Below are 16,725 nucleotides of genomic sequence, written 5' to 3' on the forward strand. Positions count from 1 at the left end.
GAGGTGTGAACAGACGCTGGCTGGTTGTGCCCGGACATGTCCACTGTAAAGTAATATCTGGCATCTGTCCTCCATGTCTCCTCCACGTCTCCTCCAGCTGCTGCAGCCGTCAGCCGCGCGCACGCTTTGTCCCTCCGCGCTCGCCGTACCCGAGTGTTGACAACAGACATGGCGTCCTCAATGTCACTGCTCGGCTTGGGACGTTTAACTGTGACCAGCACCGCTTCTAGGGTGTTGCTGAACCCCGCCAGGTAATTCACTGTCCATTGTCTAGTGGTTTGAATGTGCACACGTGTTACTGTGCCTCTTTTATTGTGGAGTATTGAACTGTAAGTCGGCTAAAGACGATGCTAGCAGGCCTAGCATGTCACAGGCTAATCTGTGGCTGCAAGCTAACCAGCGTTGGAGCATAAAACACTGGAATAAAACATGTTTATAAAGTTTACGCTCTTTATTTGGCACATTGTGGATGTTCAAACACTTAATTAGGTTCTTGCTCGCTGATTTAAAGAGACTTGGGTGTTAGCTAACGTCAGGGTTACCCTGTGTCCTTACAGCTAGCCGGCTAGTTAGCTAACACCAGGTCCAACTTGTCTGTGTCGAAATGAGTTTAGCTGCTAATGAAGTTAAACGTTGCTCACTGCTCCACACGTGGACTTCACTATATGAACTAATATCATTCAGCTAGATGGGAAACTTTATTTAGTAACATCTCAACGGGAAGAAAAGAGGTGGCTAAAAGGAAGCTAACCTGTAGCATCACAAATTCACTTTATATTTTGTTGACACAATGGATTTCTTGCAGTAAAACACACGTTTCTGGTTTATTCATGTAATATGTTGCATTACTGGGCTTTTAATCCTTTCTCTGGTTTAATCATGTGTGCACTTGATCTCATGGGTTTCTAAGAAAATAAACCCATCATATCCTGTGAACTGCTCACTATAGAAAAATAATGTGACACCATATGTGTTTATTTGATCTTGTTGCTCTTCTGGTTTCTGCCTTTTTCATACACAAATATTTCTATCCCTGATTCTTGAACTGTTTCCTGTGCTTCTCCAAATCTTTTACCCACAACAATCAACCATCACGACTTACTCGATTGTAGCTCATGTTCCAAACATTGCCTGCAGACAGATATTGACGTTATTTAATAAATAGTTAGTTCAGCCACCTACCAAACATCCACAAGTAATTCAGCTGGGGATGAGACATGTTTATCTTTGGGTCGGTAGCGTTGAGTTATACTCTGTTATATTTGATACCCGGATCCAGAGCGGAAACAGTTTGGCTCCATCTTATCCAAACAGTGGTTCGTTCCAGTCTTATCATAATATCACTGTAGATACTGTTTGGGATTTGGGGAAATAAATATGATACAGTAATGTTAGATTTTATAATTTCATTTGACTGACAATAAGTGACATAACATATATAATATTGTTAGTGATTTTATTTACAGTCCACGTGAGTTTTAGTATAGATTAAATATTGAGGGGGGGCATGTAATCCACATTGCGGCATTATGTTGAGACACTGACACAACATTTGCTCTAAATGTGTATGTGGGCAATCTGACAGCAGCTAATGTGAGATTACATGATATACTGTCAGGATTTGTGATCTGTTCAAACATAGTTATGCATAAGCCTGCAAATTATATTGTTTCTTGTATATCAATCTTTTTGTCTGCAAAAGAAGTTATTCAAATATTTGCTATGAAACATGAGCAGCCAAGACTTTTTCCAAACTCAGGTCTTAGGTTTTGATTTGCCTGAAGAACTGAAGCCATCTGAGAGCAGTCACGTTGCAAATGATGGCTTTGTTTTCAGCTTTTCATAATTTGACATTGGCCTCATCATGCCTTCGATGGGAACATGAAATAATAGTTGACAGGTTTGATTGCGTTGCTTCACCAAGAGAAACGCGTTGTCCAAGTGAAAATTCAAATTCAAATTCACTTCTAGGCGTGAACATGAGTTGATAAAGATGTTGGAGATTAGAAATGGACTGAGCTGGCTGAAAGTCCAGGAAGGAGAGGACGGATAAAAAGTCACAAACTGTTGCACATGGTCTTCATTTTCCGAGTAAAAAATATTATCTGAGGCTTGAACTAAAAACTCTTGGTTTTTGATTGATCTGATCTTTTTTTTAACTGAGTAAACATTTGTTTTATCTGTGATAAATGTTGATCACACACAGTGAACTACTGCATAGTAAAGTAAAGCATTATATACTGTAAATCTATTTACTACCTATTACCATCTACCCTTATTATACACTGTTCTGCATGTGAGTGCTGTCTGCAGGGATTCAACTATAAACATAGAACACCAGAAACAATAGTTGCGTAGGTCACAATGATGTTTTTGACGTTTTTATTCTTTTACATTTTAATTTACAATATGAGACAGTAGGGGGATGTGTAGTGTGAAAATAATTACATTTTAAATAAATGAAACACAAATAATCTGGACATTATCTGGAATGTGATTATCTGTAATAGCCCTTTACTTTCTGAGCCTTGATAGCACATTACTGTTTTGTGACGGGACACGGCTGCACATTCACAAAGAGCTACACAGTCCTTGCCTGACAGTTGACCACAGCCAATATTAAGCACGTCCTGTCATTAGGATGAGAGCGACAGTCTGCCAGAGATTCACCAGACAGAACTAATGTGGCGGGGAAATTCACTTCTGATCTCTTCTTATTTCACGATATATCCTTGCCCCGTCATTTCCTCGGAGATAGTCGGCATTTGCAGGGTGAAGCTTATTTATCATTAACTTCTTTGTTGGCCCGTCTGGTGTTTTGTGCTCTGTGTGTAATGTCTATCTAATGGTTTTTCAGGTCTACAAGCACATCAACATGGAGGCTGGCAGAGAAACAAGGACAAGACACGCAACTTATTACAGTTGATGAGAAATTGGTAAGGATCCCTCTCTGTTCAACGTGACACACCAATTGGTGTTTGTCTGATCTTCTGTCCCCCAATTACGTTCCTGGAAAATTTGTTAAAAAGGTCTTCGAACTCGCTGCCAAAGTGGGTTTGTAGTAGACAGTAGGCTTTTGTAGCAATATGATGGCGAATGTAATCATTGTGCTCCCAGTTATTAGTAAGTTATTATTAAGAGTTACTGCAGTAACCAAATACATTTATAAATGGAGTTTACATGAAAAACTAGTTTAATTTGACAATATCATTGTGTTCGATGCCACTAAAATAAATATTAGCTTTAGTTGGAATTTAGATAACAGCATTTATTTGCAGTGCTTCCTCTGCCATTGCAAAAAAAAAGTTATATAATTCAATGAAAATTTAAATAAAACGGCATAATTAACCTAATTTATGTGCACTTGTTGAGCTCAGTGTGAGAGTCTTCACTGTGTGTGGCTGTCACCTTTCTCTCGCCTTCTATTTCACCATGTGTGTGGCTTACCCCCTCCCCACACACGTGGAGCAGAGGAGATACAAAGATTACAAACAAGTGTTATGAATCCCACTAAAACAAAGATGTTCACATGCCTTTAAGTCTTGTCAAAATATCAGCGTTTTTTAAATACGCACAATCTGGCGACAGCAGCGAGGATGACTTGCTGCTCTGCTTCTAGTCCTGGCCAGAGCACTGGCACCTCTTCTGCTGTTACAGCTGCACCCCCCAAGTAAAGAGGGCAGACTGTGGCTTACAAGACCAATATTGGTGGTTAGGTGCAAGTTTTCTTTTTCTTTTGGTCACATTCATTATCACAAATGCACCATAAACATTCTTTTGCACTTATCCAAAATCACGAGAATACAATCAAAAGAGAACGGTACCCCACTGATTTGGCGGTGCACACACGCAATGGAAAAAAAAAAGTACAAAATAGTCCATTATATTTTTCTTTCTTGTTGCAATTTCAAATTATTGCCCTAAAACCAACTGTAACTGGATTAAGCATATGTAAACACACTGAATGTCAGAATCCTGATCAAGATAAAATGCTGTATTGTTTTTCCTTTTACAAATCAGTGGCTTCCTGTCATGACTTTCTCTCTACACTTGTCAAGTGGTGTGGCTTGCGCAGCTCGTCCATGGTGCTTGTTTCATCAGTGCTAAAGCACAGTCTTAAACAGTGATAAGTGAGCATTTGAAGTGGTCAAGGTTATCAATGTACCGACTGTACAAAACAAAGAGGGATCTTTGAAGTGAAGGCCTTGTCATTAAAAGACGAAGGAGATAGACGATAAAGAAGAAAGAGGGAGTTTGGGGAGAATGTGGGAGTCTGTTGTAGACTTGTGGGGGTTTGCTGTGTGTGGGCAGCGTCAGTGCGCTTTTGTCCCAGCCCAAAGCTGACCATACTGGCAGACAAACCTTTGGCTGGGCGGAGTGTCTGTCTCTGTCCTCTCAGTAGGGGCCACTGAGAGGAACAGCAGAGGACAGAAAAAAAAAAAGGGCCTCCAAAGTGGGGAGGGGTGAAAGAAAAGCAAGTTTCATGGAAAAAAGTTTGTGAGACACCCTGAGACTCACGAAAAAGACAGTGGGCACTTCAGTGTTGTTTGCCACAGAGGTTCCTTTGTGGCGTGCCGTTGCTGGCGACGGCGGGAAGTACTCTAATGCTTACCCAGACAGGCCAAAAAGAGAGGCCTCAGCTGTTTACAGTACAGTGGTCTCTGTCTCACATGGAAGAGGGCAATGAGAGCACTCTCCCTTTTGGGCATTCAGCGCATGTCAGCACGCTAGTCCTTCATCAGGCTGTCAATAATTGTGAATTGCTTTTCCGGTCGGACCAATCAAACAAGGGTCTCGATCCACTGCAAGGTTATGCCAGGCTCGGATGCTGTCTCTCTGGAGCAGCCCGAGGAAAAAGTGGTGTGCCACTTGTGTGGCGAGTCTTTCTGAATAACCTCGTTTAGATGAGGTTGCATTTTGGCCTGGGCAAACGGTATTTTGAATTCACTCCAAAAACTCTGTCTGACAATATGTGTGTGGCACTCATTATCTTGTCCTTAGTTCTCGTCTGTCCAAAAAATGCAAACCTTACAGGAACTTGCGTCTCTACAGCATGTTTGGCCATATCCCTTACAGACAAATTTAGGCTATGAAGGGCAATGCTATTCTGCAGGTCAAAAAATCTGAACAGATCTGTTGAAAAAGACTTTTAGTGGGATTTGTTCAGGCTGCATTAGTCATTAAAGTGTCTAAACCCACAGATAATTAGGGCTTGACTCTGCATTTCTGAGTTTTACATACATTTTCAGCTGTTTTATTAAACTCACAGTCCGCAAAGTATACAGCAGTTATCAGATACATTAATATATATTAGCCGCAGGAAATATAAACATGAGCTAAGGATGTTTCCACTGCCCTCGAGTGGGCAACACATTCAGTAATTTCAGGTTTAAGGTGATTTTTTTTTTAAGCAAAATATCAAACAGTCCCCCCAGTTTAAGAATTTGCTGGCTATATGGTAATGTGACAGTAAAGTATCTTTGGGTTTTCTACTCACGGACAAAATGTTTTTACCGTTTTCTGAAATGTTATTGACCAACTGATTATCAAGACTATAATCAGCGTAATCACTAATGAAAACAATTGTTTGTTTGTTTCCTCGTATTTAAAAGGTCGAAAATGTTTTTAATCTTTTCATGAGCAAATCATTGAAGGCATTGTCTACATTTCAGAAAAAAAAGCCAAATAAAAAGACCTGCGTGATGGAGCTCCAGTGCCCAGAGCTGTTCCCTCGAGTGCCCATGCCGACCTGCTTTTGTTTGTAATTACTGTTTGATTAAGCATGCTGGGCAGCTCCCAGGGTCCAGCTGGCTGGCCACTGATACACCGCTTTACACGTAATGTCTGTGACCTCCCTCAATTAGAGGCAGGCCTATTGCTTTACTCTTTGGCCTCTTGCAGAAACAACTGAAGTTATAGCTGCAGCAGCTGCTTCAATATGTGATATTGCAATATCCCCCACTTATGCTCGAGTGTCTCAGTGTCTACTCCTGCTTCAGCCATGGCCAAGTGCGCTCCCTCTCTCCACATAAAGGCAACACCATAATCTTAAAGCGCTTGTGAAGCCTTGTTATAGAGTTCTCTAAAGGCACTAGGGTTTTATGAGACAGAGGAGGACAGTTATTAGAGGGTGGGGAATTGAGGGGGGGGGGAAGACGCAGAGAGGAAGAGTGTATTAAATTGGTAGGCCCATTTGATTCTTGACATCTTGAGTTTGCTAATCTGAAATCTTTTGTTTTCTCACAAAATTAAAGTCCAGCGCCTGCTCGGCAAATAACATCACATCTGGACTAAAGATGTGGGGTTTGATAATGGTAAGGTAGTTGAGTCTGAAGGCCGGTTGTTGTTTTTAAAGATTTAGATTGAAATCAGATCGAAAGGATCCAGAGTACGTCAGTCCAGATTTATCACGCAGAGATCAGACAAGACCCTCGTACAGAAAATATTTAAAGGAAGCTGGTTGACTTCAGGTCCTTTCAGTGCACCAACAGGCCTATTCGCTTGGACACACCAGTTTGCATGGTGTCACTTGAGAACTCAATTTCCGCAGAATTAGATGCGTTTGCCCAAGTGTCCTTGGGCAAAGTACTCTCAGCCAGTGCAGGTATTTGCTTTCGTGTTTGGAAATCGCAAGAAAATCAGTGTGAAGGACAACGGAGACACAATAACAATAAAAATCCTGCCATCTCAACTATGAGGATAAATTTAGCACAGGGAGTTTAAGTCTGCACTACAGCGGTGTATATTCTCTAAGCCTGTCTAGCCACAGACAGAGTGACCTACAGTGCAGCAGACCACATTCACCATCCCGCCCCCCCCTCCTCTCCCTGTCATCCTCCTCTCCCACCCACCCTTCCTCCCTCCCTCACACATAGACAACTTAAGTGTCTGTTTTGTCTGGTTGCCCTTTCATACGGCGTGCTTATGCAAAAAATGTCTCGGCTCAAGTTTGGAGTAGTGGGTCAGAGGATGTTGGTCTTTGAAGAGCGCTGGACAAGAGGCTTTATTATGTATCATCCACTAAATAGTATTTCATTCATTAACACTCTCTTCCATAGAGTCTAAGCCTCTTAGGAGGACTTCTCAGCCCTGTCAGTGCCGAGGAGTTTTAGGAAGTGTCTCGCTGCAAAGTGTTGTGTTTGTGTAGCGGGTAAAAAAAGGTTTGCTGCTCCAGTTTGCCTGCACCTTCATTTATTCAGAGATTGTAAACTCGCAGCTATTTTCCTTATTCAAGAACTTTTTTCAGTCTTTATAAGTCGCTGTGATGACTGAACGCCATCTTGGCTGTTAACTACTGGTCAGACAAAGTGAGACATTTTATGATATCACCCTGGGCTCTAAGATCTATTAATGGTTTTGTGTTTTGCAGACTTTCTGCAGAATGATTAATTTAGTCTAATTAATTAACTAATTAAGAAAAGAATTGGCAGATTATTAGGTGATGAAACATGAAAAATTGTTCATTTCTGTTCTCAATGTGCACTGTTTGCAGCTGTAGTTGATTATCAGTTGATTTTCATTATCAGTTATTCAACTTTATTAAGTTAATCAAGAATATAAAGAACATCCTTAAGTTTTTTGGGGTATTTTTGCTTATTAAATGATTATAGATATGATTTACTTGTAAAACATTTGGATTGACATTTGAAGGAGTGTTTTTGAGATGCTGTACAACACGCAGACAAATAAGTGCGTCTGCATCCAACATATTCATAAATGACCTTCTCCTTCCCCTCTCTTTCCAATCCTCACCGGTATGTGTAATGTGAGATTCGAGATGACCCTCGCGCCAGCTGCTCCTTGTTCTCCAGAGTTGAACCACTCCCACACATGAGCAAGCAACATAATATTTGCTATTAGAGACGCCCCCTATGTCCAATCAGTAATTGGCACGCTTTTTCGACTTCAAAGACGTCTGAAGGTGGGAACTGGCGGAGGCTGTTGAGTGAGGCTCTTGGTCTGGGTGTGGGCAGGACAGTGGGGGGTTAAGGGTGATGTGTTTGGGCTTTCACCACATGCTGACTCAACATGATTCAGTTTGGCTGACCTTATGACCCCCCCCTGGCTGCCGGGCTGCAGTTTTGGCATACAGGCGTTCATACAATGATAGGCTGCACCATACTTGTGTCATGGTTGTCACGCTGTCCACTACTACTCGCAACAAGGTTGTAGTGATGCTAGAAGTATTTTGTCTGAGTCAGTTGTGTACAGACAAACGTTGTTTGTTTAGTTCGTCTATTTTGTTGTTGTACTAACAGGAAAATACACTCTGTACCTCAGTTTACATTTAAACCCTAAAAATAGGACGGCCAGTATTTGTGTTTAGACTATCTGACTGGACTTTTTTTCTAGGAAAACTTCATTTATTGTTAATCTACCCTTGATAGTTCTTAGCAACAGTCAGACTATGAATGGGTATTTATTAAAATCCTAGATTCTAAGTAAAAGTTTTGGTTCCACAGTTTGTGTCAAACCAATACCTTCAAGTTTTGTCTATCTAACAAGTTCTCTCTACTTGATTGAAAGGTTGATAATTTTTACAACTAATACTTTTAGCAGAATCATGTCAGTTAATTTTATGTGTATTTTAGATGTAAAATAGTCCTATTTTACTAAAATGGCACTAAAAGGTATTGGTAAATAGAAAGTAATGTGTTCAAGACAAGGTCCTTATATTCACCCCTTGTCACGTGTTTGCTTTGCCATGTGATGGCCCAGGCATTGCTTTAGTTAGTCCTTTTCTCAAAGATGCATCCAAATGTAATATTGCTCATTGGCAAACCACTTTTTATGGTAAATTAAATTAATTCTCTAGGCACAGGTAAATCCCTTCACAGAGGTGCATCATATTCCCCAAAAACCTTTCTTTCATTTGGTCCGAAACTGCAAATCATTTTAGAAAGAATGGTGAGACCATATTTTATATCCCTGAGCTGGCAAAACAGTGTTTAATGTTCCACTGTACGAACTGTGGGAAATGAACTGCAGGAAACATGGACATTCACCTGCAAATCATCAGAAACTGACAAGATGTGCTAAATGATATGGGGAGAGTTGTGGCTGGAAGACAGTTTAGGAGTTAGTCCAGTGTCAAACACGTGAAAGAGAGGAGACAATTTGGCATATTTTACTGCATTAGGTTCTGTAATAAAAGTTTTCATACTGGTGCATTTTGATGTTAATGCACCAGTATTGGATGATTAACTTTCTAGTACCAATAGGTTGGCTATGGTGTTCATAGATGTTAGAACGAGCTAATCCCAGGTTTGTCGGTGGAATTAAGAAAAGTAGAATAAAGCCATTTTTTCTGTGCCAGAGTCAGAAATGTATTATAGAAACAACAACTCTTTGATTGATGCATGTCCCTCCCATACCGAAAGTACAAGGGCTGTGTTTACAAGGCGGTTACAGCCTTCAATCTTCTTGTGTATGATGCAACAAGCTTTAAACAAGCTTTGAGGATTTTCCTGCCATTCTTTTCTGTAGATCCTCTCAAGCTCTGTCGGGTTGGAAGGGGACCATCGGTGAACAGTCTTTTTTAGATCTCTCCAGAGATGTATGTTCGGGTTCAAGTCGAGGCTCTCACAGAGTTTTCCCTAAGCCACTCCTGAGTTGTCTTAGCTGCATATGTCAACTTCCACCCTAGTCTCAGAGCCTGAATGTTCTGGATCAGGTTTTCATTAAGGACATTTCTATACGTTGCTTCAGCCCTGCCCAGTCTCCCTGTACCTGCTGCTGGAAAACACCCCTCAGTGGGATGCTGCCACCACCGTGCCTCACTGTTAGGAAGGTATTGGGCAGATAGGCAGAACCTGGTTTCCTCCAGACATGGCGCTTTGGAGTTCCGCCAACATTTCAAATTTGCTTTTACCAGACCAGAGAACCTTGTGTCTCACAGAGAGATTTTAAGGTGTTTTCACTCGGGAGAGGCTTCCGTCTAGCGCCATTCAGTCGAAGGTCTTTTCTGATTGCAATGTTGTGTAGCAGACTGCAAGCCTTGACAATGTAGCCAACCGTAAAAGGAATTTGCACATCGTATTACATTCACAGAACGGCATTCTAAGGAACCTCCTCTCTTTTCAGCCGGCCCATGGTTCGCTCCAACGTTCTTCTCGTGTGTGTGTGTGTGTGTGTGTGTGTGTGTGTGTGTGTGTGTGTGTGTGTGTGTGTGTGTGTGTGTGTGTGTGTGTGTGTGTGTGTGTGTGTGTGTGTGTGTGTGTGTGTGTGTGTGTGTGTGTGTGTGTGGACTTGGTTGTACCTTGCCTCTTGTTGATTTGAGGGGGTGCGAGGTGAGTCATCGGTCATGTTTGTAATGGATAAAGCTGGTCTCCTAAATAAACACAACAGTTATAATTCCAGATATTGTTTTCCAGTAAAGATCAAACCTGGCATACAAAACATAAGTCAGGGACCAATCAGCCATCGTCAACAGCTCCTCCATGACCATTGTGTCAACAAAACCCAATGTGGCAGATGACTTGCACACTGACAGAATAGACACCTTTACTGATGGTGAAGTTGAATTTGTTCAGGGAGATTTCATTGAGATGTGGATCCAGTCAATTGCCCCAATGACACAGGGAAATCCCTTTTCTCTCTGACCCGTCGAGCAGTAGTGCACGTTTTCTGAGGTCAATGAAATACTGCCACAAAGCACTGAAAGCAATATCCAGCTCATGCTTTGTCTTGACAGACCAATCTGTAATCTCAAACTGGTTTGTTCCAGTGGACAGAAATCCCCGATTGCACAAGGCTTGGATATGCACTGTGTTTCGTCTTTTCTGAAACTGGAGATAGTCAGTTGCAGAGATCCAAGTCATTAGGCCTTGGAAAACAAAATCCACTGATAAGCCAAACACGCTCCCTGTTTGTACAGCTTGTATCAGCACTTCCAGTAATTAACCACATCATAATGTCTTGTATTACCTTTTGTATTATTTAACTGGTTTAACTCAACTTCTTTCAAACTTACACACCACTGTCTTTCGAATTGACGCAATAACTCAGTAAACTTGAATGGTTTCATGTTTACATGCTTCTTTGTAGTTTCTTAAGAAAATATATGTCTGTAAATTAAATACACAAACTATGAATGGGATGTTTAAATTCCTTTTAATCAATTAGCAAAAAAGTATATTTGTTTGGCTGCAACATAACAAAATGCTCTGATTTACTCTTTAACCTGAACACAGTATTTCTACTGTTTACGCTGCAGAACTGTCCGATCCTCTGTGCAGTGTTTTGGTGTCTGATAAACCTTCAAACTCTCAGATCCGTGACTCAAATTTCCAGAGGAGCATTTTGTTGTCTTGGTACCTGAAGCAACACACAATCACAAACGCAGCCTCATGCATTGTTTTTGTTTTTTTTAACACAGGGCTGTTTTTGTTCTGAATCCTCACGAACATGACCTAGACACTTAGACTGAAGGAAGAAATGAAACTTAATGGTAATCAGGCTTCTCTTACTGGTTTCCACATTTTCAGGTTGATTCTGCAGAGGAATTAGTAACAGGATGGAAAAGACTCAATTTCACAAATCTCTTATTTTGAGGTATTTTGCGCCTCACCTCCTCTCGTAAGAAGAGGCTCTGTCTCTCTCTCCTTTCTCCTGTTATTTCCTTCAGTTTTACACTTGAGCACGTTTAGATTTTTTTCTTGTTTACACAGAAACCTACCAGCTTTCAGCATTCTGGTGGGCCCAGCGGCCCCACAGCGACAAGCCCCTAGTGCTCTTTATTTGGCACGTAGCCTGGAGGTGTCAGAAATATCGACACGCTTTCACGTGACGGAGACTTTGCCAGCCTTTTTCCCCCCTCTCTTAAGCCCTGCATTCTGTCTGCCCAGCCAGGTATTGTAGGGCCCCGTGAAGGCCCTGTGAATAGTGTCAAACTTGATAGTTCTCATTTTGCTTCCTGTACATGGCAGAAGAAAAAGTGCCCACCGTGTGGGTTTTCCTTTTGTGATATCCCTCTCTAGTCTTCCTGGGAACACACCACATTCCAGCCACAATCATTCCCTTTGTGAATCTGGGTATTGTGGGTGAGTCTGTCATGCCAATAACCCTCCTAGCTTTCAGTGTAATGCGTGCAAGTATCATAGAAGTCTAGACTCATATTTTTGCAAACAATGCCAGATAATGAGCAGTGTGTTTTCAGTGATTTGGCATAGCTTTTGTTTTGACACATCCTTCCTCATTCATGAAGGACCTTTTGTGCTCATCCATGCCTAAGATGTGATTTAAGGTCGGCTACATCTGGACAAATTATTGCACCAGTTTACCATACATGGGCCTCATGTGTCAGTTGTGGTTTATGCAACGTACACATGCGTAACCATCGTCTGGCCTGCTAATCCCAAGGGTATCATTTCTACTGCGTCTCCGAGAGGGATTTTCGTGCATCTATCTCCGAGAACAGAGCAGATCACAGAAGTGCTAAATGTTTGTGACTGCAGGTTTGGTTCACCTCAACTAGGAAGGTACCATTTTTCCCTCAATTCCCAAATCCAAATGTGTTTTGGTTATCAGGGAATTCTTCTCTTCTGAGCACTTCTGGAGTATCAGGTATTTTGGATGTTATTCATTCCAAAATATAAAACCTCTATCCAACGGAAACATTTTAAAACAGCTTTAGATTATCTGCAGCAGACTTGTGTCGTGAACTGTCCACCGTTACCCCCTTTGGGTGAAGAGAACATGTTTTCCTCCTCTCTCTGACAAGAGGGAATTGTCAAGGTTAAGTAGATAGGGCAGCCGGAAATAATTACCGAGCACTTGTGAATTTTTTTTCCCCCCTTTTGTTCGTCTCTTCCCTTTCATTTTAACAATCTTTTCAATGTGCAGATCTTGTTTATGATTAAATTCAGTCTGGTCGAGCCTTAGCATAGCAAAAGATATTCCCCCCGAAACGAGCTGTAGTCAAGCAATTGGACCTGTAATTTCCGAGGCTTAAATACCACTGGAAGCTCCTTTAGCCCGGGGAAAGGCGAGCTTTTGTGTTGAGTTCATGCAAAACGACCCCCTTTCTACAAATCAACTGGCAGATGACAGACAATGATGAAAAATTGATTCTTTGAAGTTGTAATGGCCATTGAAATGTGTAAAATTCTTGTACTGAAAGGAGAGCACCCTGGAAGGCCCTCAGTCTTGGGTGGCTGCTGGTTGCATGCTGGGAGGTTTGTCTGTGTTTTGTCGGAGACTTCCCATTGCTTGTTTGCTAATTCCCTGAAGAATTGGACGAGATCCTTGATCGGAGTTTGAAGGGTCTCCAGTTGCTCACAAATATGCATTTAGTACGCCCCTCCTCCTCCTCCAGTCTCACTGGCCTACTTTCTGATACTGTCTGGAATAAATAAAAGTATTAAGCATTAATTTCATCTAAAACAAACTGCATAAAAATCTCTTATTATATTTTTCTTATCTTGTTTTCTTTCTTTTTGGTGTTTGAATCTGACATTGACTCTTTTCCTCGTATGTAAGCTGCATTTAATATTGTTGTTGTTCACTTAAAATAAAATCGAGCAGAAAATTTAAGTCTTAAAAAACAAAAACTGTTACCTGGAAAAAGCGTCCGACCATTAAATGCTGGTGGACGTTTACAAGCAACATATCAAGAAGTAAAGAAAAATCACAGTAAAATTCTGACAGGTTAAAACACGGGAGAAATTGATGTGTAGTTGTAACAGCTGTGCTGGCAGAGACGGACCTGCCCACAGAGCGAGCTTCAGATCACACAAATAATAAAAATACAATCCAAACTTTTTTGTTTATTTTACTGTGCCTATAAAAAGTGTTCACTCCTTGGATTTTTCATATTTTATTGCTTTTTCTTCTGACACCGAAGACTTATTTGAGCTTTTTTTGTGAAAATAAATCCCCACAGATCGACGAGAAGTACAAAAATATAAAACATCATGTACTTGATTACCTAACTACTTTTTATAGCCACTGAATATTTTCCTAACCCCATTTTTCTGACATAAGAACACGCTGTCAGAGCCTCGGGTTGTATTTTTTAACACCTGCCAGCTAACTTTCAGATGACCTCCCTCAAACCAATGTACACACATTCGTCTTTTCACGGCCCTCTTTGGTTTGCAGGGAAAGAAAAAGACATCAGTCAGAATTGTCCTGGAAGAACCCGGGCTGCTCTGCAACCAGAAACATGTCAGTCGGTTAATTCCATGCACATGGTTGCGTAAAAAAGGAAGTTTGACGGCATTTAGTATTTGTTTTGACGGCTCACTCTAACGAACCCTCCTCTTCAAGTTCAAAGCTTTGCAGCTGACGAACGTTTTAAGATGAATAGTTTACTAACAATAGTCATTATGGAATTAAAGACCTTTAATGGACTTTAGTACTAAAAGTCCTTTCTCACAATGTTAAAGAAAGGGATAAAAAATAACAATCCTGGATCAGACCCAAAATGTAATGGTTTCTTTCTTGCGTCATGTTCCATCATTCCAAGTTTTTCGTAGAAATCCGTTCTGTAGTTTTTGTGTGATCCTGAAAACAATCAAACTACTTGGCCGAGCTAATTATGAGATAATTTAAGGTAACGTTAGGCCCACGATCACATCAGCAGCTCATTCAATCAACATCCTCAAACTTCACAACATAACATATCTGATCATTCGTAAAACCTTTCTTTTAATTCCATGGTTTTTATACAAATACAATAGCCTGAGTTCATAGGCCCCAGCAGAGTATGTTTTATTGGTATATGAATAATGTTAAAATTATCATATATAGTTTAATTCCTCCTGTTCTCCCGTCTGACACTGTGCTCCCTCTCTGTGTGTGTCCCTACAGGACATCAGTCCTGTGACGGGCGTTCCAGACGAGCACATCAAAACACGCAAGGTTCACATTTTTGTGCCGACTAAAACAGCCATGCAGTCAGGAAGCAACAGCACCAAGAAGTGGAAGATTGACTTCGACACCAGGGAGCGCTGGGAAAACCCGCTGATGGGCTGGGCCTCCACGTAAGAATCCACATCTTTTTTGTATTGTATATCCTGTAAAATAAAAGTTTTCATATTGTCACATTCAGACAGATGTTATCAGCCAGAATATGGTGTCACTAACGGCTCTGTGTGTCTTTCAGGGCCGATCCTCTATCCAACATGGCTCTGTCCTTCTCCTCCAAGGAAGACGCCGTGGCTTTCGTTGAGAAAAACGGTATAAAATGTGAAATGTAAAGATTTTAGGTAGAATTGAACATTTAAAGCAGCACTTTGGTTAAAACATCTTTGATTTCAGTGGCTCAGTTTAGTTTTAAAAATGATATAATGACACACATCATTCTTTAGGGTTTCACCAACACTGAATGAACCAATATATTCACACAGAATATTCAATGAACACAATATTAGTAACTTTGGTGCAGGAGTAACTAGATTTAATCTGCATCAATGTGCACTTTGGTCTAAAATAGTCAGTTACAGCATCATTTGGCCACTTCACCGTCCTGACCAGCACCTGAAAGCTTTTTGTTTTCATCATTTTTTAACAACTATACATTAAATATGTAAGAAGTTTAGTTTTGTAAAACAGAGCTTTCTGCACTTTAACCCTCTGAACATGATCCGCTGGGGTTTTTTCTCAGCAGTAAATTAACCGATGATCATGGAAACTTAGCTCTTTTTGCCAAAGTCCATCAGAGACCATCGGAATCTTTAGATATTGACAATGTGAATCTTTGCTAATGTTGTCAGCTTGTTAAACTCTCCAGAGCAGGATTGTCATCGGGTGATATTAGTGATAGTAGTAAAACAGCACCTGTTAAAAATGGCTTTATTGCGACGAGAACAGCTGATCACAATATGTGGGCCTCATAACGAATCCAGTAATAAAAGATTAAGAGAATAGTTTGGATTCGGCCGACACCATCATTCGAAACAGTCCCGGTGCTTAGAATGAAACATGGTGGATGCCGGTTTGTGTTTCGCTCCACAGAAAGTTCACTTTGACTCCGAGGAACCGAACCATCTGGGAGAGTTTGTTGAGACGAAGCAAAGGAAACGGCCGCACTCTGTTTATTGCACCATGAAAGTGATTAGTGCAGTTCTGACTCCGCGCAGCCTGTCGATGTCCACCCAACACCTCATTGTGTGTTGGAGCTCGGCCAAAGTGAATATATGTGACGCTCCGGCCCCCATCGCTTACTCTGAGGATGTTTTCACTTCAGGTTGGAGCTACGACATCACGGAGAGGAGGAGCGCGAAGCCGCGGGTGAAGTCGTACGGAGCGAACTTCTCCTGGGACAAGAGGACTAGGAGGTCCGCTAAGTAAACTGAAGACACACATCTGCTGGTGGGCTTGACCTCCGTTTGTCCCACAGCAGACTTGTATCGTTCTTGTCAATAAATGCATAATTATATACGTCGAAAACCAAACATTTGGGTCATTATCGCTTTTCTTTTTCAAACATTCACCTCATTACTGACTACCTAGTGTCGTCCAGTCGATTGATGAACTGTTTGTTCTCTGGGTGGAGTTGAGCAACAGCAAAACAAAGGGGGAACATATTATTACAATTAGAACCTGTTTAAACGCAGGGATAAATATGCGTGTTTAGTCCAAATCCGGTGACATTTATCCCATGTTTGTTTCCATCCTGTTACCTGTTTCCACAACTGGAGTTTAAATAACAAGCGTTTCTCTTTGTGACGAAGGTTTAAAGTCTTTATCACAACATCTGTGCCGCGAGGTAACCTTTTCTTT

General features: G+C 41.2%; 1 protein-coding gene across 1 annotated transcript; it reads left to right on the forward strand.

Annotated features, from left to right (window-relative positions):
* The first annotated feature begins 95 nt into the window (after positions 1-95).
* Positions 96-16,397, forward strand: ndufs4 (NADH:ubiquinone oxidoreductase subunit S4). Its single transcript, XM_035166652.1, has 5 exons — positions 96-251; positions 2,858-2,936; positions 14,812-14,984; positions 15,107-15,180; positions 16,190-16,397. Exons 1-5 carry the CDS (start codon positions 169-171, stop codon positions 16,291-16,293), a joined length of 513 nt encoding a protein of 170 aa, XP_035022543.1. The 5' UTR covers positions 96-168; the 3' UTR covers positions 16,294-16,397.
* Positions 16,398-16,725: the final 328 nt, after the last annotated feature.

This window comes from Hippoglossus stenolepis, chromosome 9 (assembly GCF_022539355.2).
Source record: "Hippoglossus stenolepis isolate QCI-W04-F060 chromosome 9, HSTE1.2, whole genome shotgun sequence".
Lineage (NCBI taxonomy): Eukaryota > Metazoa > Chordata > Actinopteri > Pleuronectiformes > Pleuronectidae > Hippoglossus > Hippoglossus stenolepis.

Bases quoted from the DNA above. Each gene is read 5' to 3' on its own strand.
- ndufs4 (XM_035166652.1), top strand. From the start codon at position 169: ATGGCGTCCTCAATGTCACTGCTCGGCTTGGGACGTTTAACTGTGACC. The intron at 2,937-14,811 runs GTAAGGATCCCT...GTGTCCCTACAG, and splicing joins TTACAGTTGATGAGAAATTG to GACATCAGTCCTGTGACGGG. The intron at 14,985-15,106 runs GTAAGAATCCAC...TGTGTCTTTCAG, and splicing joins CTGATGGGCTGGGCCTCCAC to GGCCGATCCTCTATCCAACA.